Consider the following 12,477-nt stretch of genomic DNA (forward strand, 5'->3'; position numbering starts at 1 on the left):
AGTTTCCAAGGAGCACCTAGTGGATTCAAACTGCTCACCCTTATGGTTAGCAGCCCTAGCACTTAACCACTATGCCACCAGGGTTTCCATCTATAGTTAGAATATTTAAACTTAAGGATTCTCTCAAAACTTAGTGAGTATGGTAAGAATCGTGTTATGCTTTTAAGAGTACTTCAGTAAACACTGATTTCTAACAATTATGTAGAAATTACCATTTATAAAGTCATTTTGTGCTTTATAACATCAAATCCAACAACATAAAAAACTTTAGTTTCCAAATAAAGAGGATTGGAGAGATAGTTTCCATTTTCCAAGCAAGCATGACTTTAGGATTGTTAGCAAAATCACTGAAGTTATTTTCATTCTAGTCATGGAAATGGTATCGATTTATTATCATTACTTGAGATCATCTATTATGCACTTACCCTCAGGTCTAAATATAAAATTCTTATCATGGAACATAAAAAGGGCTGTCCATGGGTGTAGCCCTCTTAAAGTCCCCTTGGTATTTTCACAATTGGATGTACGCTCAGAGGTGCCTTAGCATAATTACCTCAGAGAATTTTAGTGAGATCGTAAGACAACAACCCTTCCAAAGTATTCTGAAAAAGGATAACACACATTCATCTCAAACAAATGCACATAAATGTCACCTCTTTTCATCAAATGTGACCCCAAAACTACTTTGATTAACAGCCAAAGGGCTTTTGAGATATTTCAATAATCTTCAGGAAATCAATTTTACATGAAACTGAAGGAAAGCATCGAATGTCATTGAGCAATAAGCTCAGTTCTGTCAGTAGCCTACCTCTGAGCAGAAGCCTTAGGATGTTTCTCTTCCAGTTTCCTCACCAGGGCCACTGTCAGCTGCCCTGTCTCCCCAAGAGAATCCTCTAGCATTAAACGAGTTTCTGAAGGTTCTGGCAGTTGCTTCAGATCAGGGTTGCTGGCACTTTTTTGCAGACCCTAATAAGTAAAATGTAGGAATCATGTAGCTAATTTTCATAGAGTGGAAATATCTAAACTATATATGCCAGAAATGTAACATTTAATTTTTTATGGTTTCTTCAGTCTTCTTAGTGCAGAACATAAATCATTTATATGTGACCAGAACAAAAGAAGGCAGTGTATCATAGTCTATTTAAAAAAATAACATTTATATAAATATGTAGGTTTATATAAATATATACATATATATACTTTTGTGTGTGATTTTAAACAATAACGCTAAGATGTGAGTTCATGCTTGTCTTCTGAAAAAAACTTAAACTTTTTTTCTCTTTTCAAAATTTGTTTTAAAGATCTATTTCTGTCTTGCCTCTGGCTCACCGTACTGACCTCTTCTGCTAAGCTGCTGCCGTGTCCTTGATGAGCTGTGGTCCAGGCACCAGGGTGAAAGTGATACTCTGTCTGGGTCACATCCACTTGTGCATTTAGCTCCTCTAGGTAGGTCAGAACAAACTGAGGATGGGCCTTTAGGAAAGGGAAAAAAATTAAAAGTAGTACCAGCCTTGTAAGCAATAAATAGCCAAAAATCCACAAAAGTAGATGAGGGGAAGATAAAGTAGATTCGTAGTAAAAATATTGGGCTAATAAATTTGCATATTACTTTCACTTTCAAATCAAACTCAAGACAAATTACTTTAATATTGAAATTTCTAACAAGTTGTTTAAATCTGATCAATTTCAGCTAGATTGCTAATCCTCACCCTAAAATAGATAGCTATAGATTAAAATATTCAAGCCATCTGCTACAGTAATAATAATGGCACCTCAGAAGGCAGGCCTGCTGATCTGTTTCTGAAAGATCACAGCCTTGAAAACTATACAGCAGTTCTGCTCTGTAACACATGGGGTCACCATGAGTTGGAAACAACCTAAAGGCAACAAACAACAACATTTACTGAGTTATTTCTATGTACCAGGTACTATTCTAAACACATTACATATATGAAATATGCAGGTGTTATATTGTTTAAGAGTATTCAGTTCTGCTATAAAAGACACAAAAATAAATGGGATGGATGAAATTCATTAGATTCATTAAGCAGTGGCAAGTAAGTTAGTAAGTAAACTGTGAGAAGTATCAATCAGAAAGTAAATAGAGCATATGTCTATGAATATAGATACACAGTGATGAAAAGGCAAAATAGGCATTTAATATTCATGATTCACTAAATAACATGCAAGGCAACAAATATTTATGATACACTAAATATAAATGGAAGTCTCTGGGTGATGTAAATGGTTAACGTGTTCAGCTACTATTGAAAACATTGGAGGCAAATCCCCCCAGAGGCACCTCAGAAGAAAGGCCTGGTAATCTACTTCCAAAAAAATCAGCCATTGAAAACCCTATGGAGTACAGTTCCACTCTGAGGCACATGGGGTCGCCATGAGTTAGAATTGAAACACTGAAATATAAATGAAACACATGAGTCACACAATAATAATTAGATCTTAAATTGGCCACCCACTGCAGATTCTTATTGTGGATTCATGTATCCTCTGCCACATAAACTCTCATGACTGCTCATGAGGCTAACTGGGGAGCACAGCTATTAGCCAAGAATACTTGCCCTCAAGGTCTCTCATGGGGCAAGTGTGTATCGTTACCCCAGGAACTTTCCATCTCTTACAGACCCCTTTGCTCGATTTTCAACTCTGGTCCTTGCACACACATTATCAGCAGGGAAGGGTGACTCGGCACAGAGGGAGAGAGAGGATATGCAAATATTGTAGAACAAAATTCAGGTAATGCAGCCTTTCAACACTTGCACCTAACCCTAAGTGTGTTAACTATTCCATCTCTCTCCCTGTACATTTTGCTTCGTGTTTTAAATTGATTTAATAAATTGTGGTTTGAGTGGTTTAATTTGGTCTGTGTACCTTTTTGTTCCGTGACCTCTAAGAATCAAGTGTGGCAAGGAACTGGGCAACAGCAACATAAGTGTCCTTAAGAAACAATGGAAACACTTAGATTGTTAAAAAAAAAAAAAAAAAAAAAGTTCTTCACGGAAGAATTTGGAAGGCATTATGCTGAATGAAATTAGTCAATTGCAAAAGGATAAATATTGTATGAGACCACTATTATAAGAACTCAAGAAATAGTTTAAACAGAGAAGAAAATATTCTCTGATGGTTACGAGAGTGGGGAGGGAGGAAGGGATAGGGCTATTCACTAATTAGATAGTAGACAAGAACTATTTTAGGTGAAGGGAAAGACAACACATAATACAAGAGAGGTCAGCACAACTGGATTAACCAAAAGCAAAGAAGTTTGCTGAATAAATTCGAAGGACAGCATAGCAGGGGTGGGGGTTTGGGGACCATGGTTTCAGAAGACATCTAGGTCAATTGGCATAGTAAAATCTATTAAGAAAAAATTCTGCATCCCACTTTGGAGAGTGGCGTCTGGGGTCTTAAACACTAGCAAGCAGCCATCTAAGATGCATCAATTGGTCTCAACCCACCTGGAGCAAAGGAGAATGAAGAACACCAAGGTCACACGATAACTAAGAGCCCAAGAGACAGAAAGGGCCACATGAACCAGAGACCTACATCATCCTGAGACCAGGAGAACTAGATGGTACCTGGCTACAACCAATGACTGCCCTGACAGAGAACACAACAGAGAAACCCTGAGGGAACAGGAGTGCAGTGGGATGCAGACCTCAGTTTCTTGTACACAGACCAGACTTAATGGTCTGGCTGACATTAGAAGAACCCCAGAGGTCTTGGTCCCCAGACATTCTGTGAGCCCAAGACAGGAACCATTCCCAAAGTGAACTCTTCAGACAGGGATTGGACTGAACTATAGAATAGAAAATGATACTGGTGAGGGAGTGAGCTTCTTCGATCAAGTAGACACATGAGACTATGTGGGCAGCTCCTGTCTGGAGGGAAGATGAGAAGGCAGAGGGGGTCAGAAGTTGGCTGAATGGACAGGAAAATAAAGGGCGAAGAGAAGGAGTGTGCTGTGTCATTAGGGGGAGAGCAGCTAGGAGTATGTAGCAAGGTGTATATAAATTTTTGTATGAGAGACTGACTTGATTTGTAAACTTTCACTTAAAGCACAATAAATTTTTTTTAGAGTTAGTTATTAATATTCTAAATAAGTAATTCTGTCTCTTTTAAAATAAAAAACATGAGCTCCATTTTGTTTTTAACAATCAAACCATTTCCATTGTATCCTAAGGACACTTAAGTTGCTGTAAATAATGACCAAATTATCCTCCATTTTATCTTTAATTAGATGAATATAGTTTTGGATATGACTGAATTTATACCTAATCAACATTTCTAAACCTCTAAAAAGAATGTGATGCCTCAATAATAAATGGTTTTGCTCTCTGGTTGTAGAATAACTAAAATTTTTAAATCAGCAGTTTTGTTTGGGAATAGAACTTCAAAGAAGTTTTAGAATCAAAGCCTCTTAAAGATAATTTGTGTTTGAAACATGAAAGTATGCATCATTTACTGCATAGCAGTAATACTGTTAGGAAAAATTAGAAAATTACAAATTGAGAATTTTGGAGAAAAAGGTGAAGAGGACAGTAGAATAGAAGTGGATATTTGGACACCTGAATTTTGGGAGAAAAAAGAAGCTGTGAGGCAAACACACTTGATCTTGGTCCTGCTCTTCTTGGTGGGGAGGGTAAAACTTGCATAAGATTTAATTATGTTCTTAGGTAATAGGAGCCAGCTGTATTCAGGTATGTTTCAGAATAAAGTCATTATGGGTAGGTTCACCGATATGACTGAAGGGGTATTTTGGTACAGTCTCAAAATTCAACTTTTTATTTTTACCAAGATGTACAAGGTTTGCTCTTTCTGTGACTCCACCAACCTGCAGCCTCACGCTGGCTCAAGAATATGGTAGAGATAAGATGTAGAATGAAGGGAAAGTTGGAGTGGGTCTCAGAGTGAAATTAGATAAAGGTAATTTTTAAAATGCTTTCACTTTTGGGAAACCCTCGTGACATACTGGTTAAGAGCTACAGCTCCTAACCTAAAGTCAGCAGTTCAAACCCACCAGGCGATCCTTGGGAACCACAGGGGGCAGTTCTACTTTGTCCTGTAGGGTCACTATGAGTCAGAATCAACTCGACGGCAACACGTTTGGTTTCTGGTTTTCACCTTTGATGGTTGTGTCAAGTATCCTGCCCAGTTAGCAGCAGAGCTAAAGGTGTACAGTCCTCATTGAATTAGGGAATGGCGTTGGATTTCCAGCCACTGTGCCCACAAATAACTGCTCAGGGAAATGTTATTATGATACATTTTTTTAATTTAAATATCGAACTCTCCAGACTTCTAAAATGATGCAGGTTTTCTGGGAATGACATTTCAACTACGGAATTCTAGAGCAGTAGAGGAACCAAGTTATCAAGCACATCTGTCAGAGTCCAATAAGGAGACAGAAACCACCTAGTAATCTGAACAGGAAAAGCTTAATACACCCTTTCATTACTATATTTTTTCTCCTCAAATTTTGTTTTGTTTTGTTTCGATGGCATGTGTTTTCAGTATTGGAATGTGTGCTTACAAATTGAGTGTATCTAAATTTTTGGTTGGTAATATGGATTTTGAGAAATATGATCTGATAATACAAGCCACCAATGAGACGAGTGGTACTCTGCTACCACAGATTTATGGTATAACAATATACCAAAGAGCACTAGATAAGTAGTTTATTGCAGGCACCTTTCCATTAGGTTACATGGGGGATCTCTGGTTTTCCAAATGTGACAGAAAAACCAAAATGAACCCATCAGGGCTCCCTAACTATCACACAGGAAAGCCATAATTACAGTTGTAAGCCTTATCTCACAGAAATAATGGGGAAAAAAAAAAGTTTACAAAACTAACACATCTGAGAAGCATCACCTAATAGAACACTCAACCTACACAATAATGAGGCTCCAACTCTGGTCTGCTGAGTGTCACACATTTCAAATGCATTAGAACTGGAATAACACCTTACCTCTGAGGTCCAGCGGTATAAAAAGTGGGTTGCATACCATTTATGCCAATGGTAATGAAAGAGTTATAAATGATGATTAATATGAGATTGGAGTAACAGGGAATTGGCTAGGAAGAGTGAAAGATAATTCCAAAGGATACAGAAATATCAGATATAGGAAGCAACCACTACCAACAGGCCTGAGATAAAGCACCAAAGGAAGAGGACTACCCAGGGCCAAGACCCAGACCTCATTGAAAAGGGCAAAGGTATGGTTGAAGACGTGCCTGAGGTGCGGCACCAGTGACATGCACTGGACACCCATTTTGGGAATGCCAGTTGAGGCTGACTACAGGGAGGTGCCTAGAGGCTGAGCCACCCATGGGGGGTGTGCTGAAGGAAGCACAGGGAGGTGCCCTGATAATGGCACTTCACTAACAAGCCACCCAACAGAGGTATGATGAAGGAAACCATTCACAAGAGAGAGGCTCTACTAGTGGCACTCTGCTGTGAAGCCATCCAAGGCTAGTGCCAGGACAAGCTACCCAAGGTAAGGTGCCATGTGCTACTGGCTGCTGGGCACTGTAGAAAATTAACACTCACTCTGAAAGCCTGACAAGAAAGCTACAATAGAACCAGGAAGACAAACCCCTTCCTCCTCGAAGTCCCCCACTACCTCTTTCTACTGACAAAGCTTAACATTGTGCCAGCTGGCAAGGCAGAGTATTTATAAAGTTCATCTCAATTATAAAAGAGCAGGCAATGAAGGGTATACCTGGAGCTGAGAAGCAATAAATTGATAAATGGCGTATCATGTATTTCCAGTCTCCAGCATCTAAGTAACTTTGGCATCTCTGGGACTATGATGGTGGGATTCTGAAGTCAGACACTAACAAATAATGAACTTAATTTTTGCCTTCTTGAATATGAATGACTCTTCAAAGCAAAAAAAATATATATAGGGTCACTATGGGTTAAAATTAACTCGACAGCTAAGTTTTTGTTTGTTTGTTTGTTTGTTTGTTTTGGTAATGACTGATTAACATCATTTAAGCCTGGAATCATAGAGCAGGAAGGAAATTCTGAGAACCCAAGGCAAACTTCCTCGTTTTGTTAAAATTTTTATTTAAATATAATACACGTACAGAGGTGTGCACGAATGATAAGTGTACAATTTGATGGATTTTCACAGAGTGAACACCTGCAGAACTAAGCATTCAGATCAAGAAAAAGAATATCACAGCACACCAGGAGCACTCCCCAAGCCTCCTGTCAGTCACGAAGCCCCCTCAGGCATAACCACTCTCTCGACTTCTAATACAATAGATCTGTTTTTTTTGTTTTTTTTTTTTTTTCGCCTGGTATCAAATTTTAAATAACTGGAATCATACAATGTGTATTATTTTGCTTCTGGTTTCTTTTGTTTGCCATTATGTTTGTGAGATTCATATAAATTGTTACGCGTAGTTGCAGTTCATTCATTTCCACTGCTGTATAGCAAGGTTGGAAAACTAAGGCCGATGAGCCAGATCTGGCTGACCACCAGTTTCTATAAATAAAGTTTTATTGAAACACAGCCATACCCATTTGTTTACATATTGTCTATGGTTGTTTTCGTATTACCAAGGCCGAGCTGAGAATTTGTGGCAGAGATTGTAAGGCCTGCAAAGCCCAAAATATTTACTCTCTGACCATTTTACAGAAGGAGCTTGCTAATTCCTGCCTATAATATATCATTGAATAAATGCATGCCACTATTTACTTATCCATTCTACTGCTGATAAGCATTTGAGTAATTCCCACACTGAGCCCACTACAATTAGTGCTGTTATTACCATTGTAGCAAATGTCTTTTCTTTAAGATATATAAGCATTTCTGTTGGGCATATAACTGACAGGGAAATTTCTGGGCTGTTCAAACATGTTCAGCTTTAGTGCTTATTGCCAGTTTTCCAAAGTGTTAATCTCCTTATTTTAATGCAAAATGAAACTGACACCCTGAAATTCTGGGTAGTATCATAGGAATGAAAAGGGAAATTTTATTTTTGGCTTTTAAAATCAAACAAAACCTCAAAGGAATGTATTGAGTTAAGTTAAATTCTAAACTAGGTACAGAGTGAAATCATTTGTGCGGAAAAAGCATTTCTTGCTCTCAACAATAGTGCACTTTACAAGAATATGGGAACAGAAAAACTTAGGAATAAACACTGTGGCTTTTAAAGTCCTTACCTTAGAATAAATGCAGCCGTCAGTTCCAAACACCCACTTCTGAGAATCATCTCCTTTATGTCTGTAAGGAAAATGTTATTCAAAGATTGACACCTTTTCTCCACACAGAAATGTTTTGTAGATTTCAAATAAAATGACCATTTTCCATATTGCCTGCCAGGAGGTCTGCCCACCCTTTTCCAAGGATTCAGCCATCATCCCTGCCACCTCAGCAGCCAAAGTCTTTCCAAAGAGGACCAATTTCTCTGCTACAATGCTCTGGTGCTCAAAATGTCGTGTTTCTCTCTCTGTCTCCTGCATGGATGTGTGTGGGTGCGTGTGTATAACCAATGGCAATGGTGATTAAGAGTTTTAGAGAATAAATAGAATCAATTTAATATTATAGAAACACCCTTCCCCCCCAAAGATCCTCAATGACGCGTAAAGAAAAAGGCTTAATTAAGTATAAAGATTAAGAGGATGGGATGGAAAAAAGTTATCACGGAAAATTAGGAACCTCAAGCAACTGCTTCTGAAACAACCGGAGAATTTTGTTAGGAAATATCACTTTTTTTTTTAGCTAACTCTGAGTAAGAAAGAAAAACTACAGTGTGATGAAGCTGATCATGCCTAAATTAACTAATCATGTATTCATTAATATTTAGAAATCTTATAAAGGTAAGACAAAGGGAATTAAATTAAGTGTAATGGGGAGTTAAACGAGACTTTCCCTCCTGCCTGAGTTTTGGCAGAAATATCAAAGGCTGAGAACAAGAGGTGTCAGGTAATGCTCTATTTTAAAACAAAGTGCTATATGATCTGGGCAGAACATGTAAAGGCAGCAGTCCACAAAGTGGTTCAGCATGCATTAGCCTTTTACCCACAACCAGTCTACAGGAAAGAAGGTGAAGAATTCGTGAGAACATTGACACGGGGAATTTGATGTAGGTCCCCAAGCAGACCCTTACCTCAAAGATTTTTACTGTGAAGATCTGGACCCCCACAAACAGGGACTGTAAGTGTCTTAGTCATCTAGTGCTGCTATAACAGAAATACCACAAGTGGATGGCTTCAACAAACAAATTTATTCTCTCACAGTCCACTAGGTCAGAAGTCCGAACTCAGGGCACCGGCTCCAGGGGAAGGCTCTCTCTCTCTCTCTGTCGGCTTAGAGGAAGGTCCCCACCGTCAGTCTTCCCCTGGTCTGGAAGTATCTCAGCACAGGAACCTCAGGTCTACAGGACACACCCCACTCCCAGTGATGCCCACCCGGTGATACGAGGTCCCCATGTCTCTCTGCTTGCTTCTCCGTTTTATATCTCAAAAGAAGTTGGCTTAAGACACTACCTAATCTTATAGACCTCGTCAGTATAACTGCCACTAATCCATCATAGTACATCATAGTGATAGGATTTACAACACATAGGGAAATCGTATCAGAAGATAAAATGGTAGGCAATCATGCAAACATACAAGGGAATCATGACCTAGCCAAGTTGACAGATATTTTGGGGAGGACATAATTCAATCCATGACATTCCACCCTTTGGCCCCCCAAAATTCATGTCCTTGCCACATGTAAAACATATTCAACCTATGGTATCATAACAAAACTCTTAAATCAAGTCCAAGTCCAAAATCCAAAAATTCCTCTTCATCTGTGAAATCCAGAATACAAGTTATCTGCTTCCAAAGTACAATGGCAGAACAAGCACAAGCTAGACATTTCCATTACCAATGGGAGAAACTGGATGAAAAGAAGGAATAACAGGTACCAAGAACGTAAGTACACCACATTACATTAGCCCTCGAGGCTTTGAAAATAATCTTCTGTTCCCTGAGACAATTTACACAATGGCCCTGCCCTCCAGACTCTAGGTATTGGTCACACTCTAGGATTCTGAGTGGAGGCCCCTCTGCCCTGGGCTTCAGCTCCGCCTTCCAGGCCCACTGGGACGGCAACTCTGCTCCCTTGGCTTTAGACGCACCATTCTCCTAGTTCATCTGAGTCACAACTCCAACCTTAGAAACATCAGAGGCCATGGCTCCACCCTTGAAACCCCTGAGGTCAAGGCCATACCTTTTGAGACTGAAGCAGCTCAGCTTCTTGTGTTCCTTGTCTCTTCAGCTTCTGTTTCCTGGTTTCTTGGCCTTTTGGCTCCTTGGGACTCATGCCCACATCTGCCCTGCTGGGGCAAGTATTCCAAAGCTCTGTAGCTCCAGCAATAAGTGCCTGGAGGCACCCCACTCCACCTGCACACAGTCACTCAGCTCTCTTGTTCTGTGGGCCAGCTTTAGCTCTTTCTGGCGCTGGTCTGGTTCTGCTGCTGCCACTTCTCTCCTGCTGCCACTTCTCTGCCACTGCAAGTTTTCTGCCACTGCTGGTCCTCTGCTTTGGCTCCTCTATCCATTCAGTTTCAAAACCGCTTCCATATTTTAGGTATCTGTTAGAGCAGCACCCCACTCTCTTGAAACCAAATTCTGTTTCAGTCATCTAGTGCAACTGTAACAGAAATACCACAAGTGGATGGCTTCAACAAACAGAAATTTATTCTCTTACAGTCCAGTAGGCCAGAAGTCCGATTCAGGGCGCCCGCTCCAGAGGAAGGCCCTCTCTCTCTGTCAGCTCCTGAGGAAAGTCCCCATCAACAGTCTTCCTCTGGTCCGGGAGCATCTCAGCACAGGAACCTCAGGTCCAAAGGACATGCCCCACTCCCAGCACTGCCCTCCTGGTGATATAAGGTCCCCATGTCTCTCTGTTTGCTTTTCTGTTTTATATCTCAAAAGAGATTGGCTAAGGCACTACCTAATCTTATAGACCTCATCAGTACAACTGCCACTAATCCACCTTACTACATCATAGAGGTAGGATTTACAACACATGGGGAAATCACATCAGAAGAAAAAATGGTAGACAATCATGCAATCATACAAGGGAATCATGACCTAGTCAAGTTGACAGATATTTTGGGGGGAAACAATTCAATCCATGACAGTAAGTGATTCTCATGAGAGAGAACCCTGGGGGATTTAGTGTGTGTGGTCTACGAACCAAACTTTGGGGAACACTGCATCAGAGTAATGAGATGGGGGGCGAGGGAGGGGAGGGTAAGAAAAGTCAAGATTTTAAAAATATTATAAATAGATAATTGATTTGTTAGAATTAATTTAATTTACTGAATAGATGGTGTGGGGGTTAGAAAGCAAAGTCTAGAATAAGTCTCAGATGTCAAATTTATGTGAATACAAGAAAGGTGGCTCTATTAAAAGAAAAGGATGTTATAACAGTGGACAGGGGAGTGGAATCATGAGGAAAAGATAAAAAATTTTGAAGCAGAAATTTTTACAAAACATCCTTCTAGGTATAACTGATCCTTAAGCTCACAATTCCATTATCAGGCTGTAAACAAAACTGCTGCTCAAACAATACCTGCATCAGGTGTGGTGAAGCAGGTACTGGGGGAGAAAACCCTTCCGGGAATCTCTTTATTTTGTAATTAATAAAGGGAAAGGGAAGCTTTTCAGATTTTGACTTGTACTGCACAACTAAAATTTATGATTGTGAAAATAATTCCCATTGACTGTCAGAACTAGAAGGGAATTGAAGGGTTATCATGGTCCACTCCCCAGTTCATAGATGAATAGAATGAGAAACAGAAAGGCAAAGTGAGTTGGCCAAAATCACAGATCTAGTGAGTACCCAAATAGTTCTTAGCCCCCAGAATGACTTTCAGCTCAGTATCTTCTCAACTGGGTTAGAAAAATATAACACAAGTTATTTTGTACAAATTGAACACTGAAAATGATATCAAAATTTTAGACTCACTGACTATAATTTGACACATATGCTTAACAATTTAAAACACTTTGATATAAACACAAATGATTTTATACAATTGTGTTAAAATAATCACCAAATAGTTTCATTCTACTGCAAATTCTCCTGAGTACTAAGAAAGCTCGTATTTCAACCACTGAACAAAGATATAATGACAAAAACAACATTGTTGTTCTTTAGGCTGTCAATTCCAAGCTTAGAACTATATACCTTTAAAAGAAAAAAAAAAAAGAATGATGGCTATAATGTTTTGATGAAAATGTGTTGGATTGTGATAAAATTTAGATCATTTTAACGTGTAAGGGTTATAACTCAGTGCAACTTTACTACTTACGGGCAATTCCTCCTGTTTCATAAATTACTATGAGTATATTTCTTCAAGATAAATAAAACAGTAAGTGATTGTTCTTCAAAGTATAAGATATCTGCAACTGGTAAGCAATATACTGATGCAAACTGTCAAAATCCA

General features: G+C 39.2%; 1 protein-coding gene across 14 annotated transcripts in view; it reads right to left on the bottom strand.

Moving 5' to 3' along the window:
- DCDC1 (doublecortin domain containing 1) overlaps window positions 1-12,477 on the bottom strand; it is a 608,393-nt gene that overhangs the window by 256,688 nt on the left and 339,228 nt on the right. For all 14 annotated transcript variants that reach the window (XM_049890804.1, XM_049890803.1, XM_049890799.1 and 11 more), the window contains 3 exons: window positions 8,192-8,252; window positions 1,339-1,473; window positions 809-966 (listed from right to left, as the gene is read on the bottom strand). In XM_049890804.1, coding sequence (XP_049746761.1) covers window positions 809-966; window positions 1,339-1,473; window positions 8,192-8,252 — 354 coding nt within the window. The remainder of the gene's footprint in view (window positions 1-808; window positions 967-1,338; window positions 1,474-8,191; window positions 8,253-12,477) is intronic.

Source organism: Elephas maximus, chromosome 7, assembly GCF_024166365.1.
Source record: "Elephas maximus indicus isolate mEleMax1 chromosome 7, mEleMax1 primary haplotype, whole genome shotgun sequence".
NCBI lineage: Eukaryota > Metazoa > Chordata > Mammalia > Proboscidea > Elephantidae > Elephas > Elephas maximus.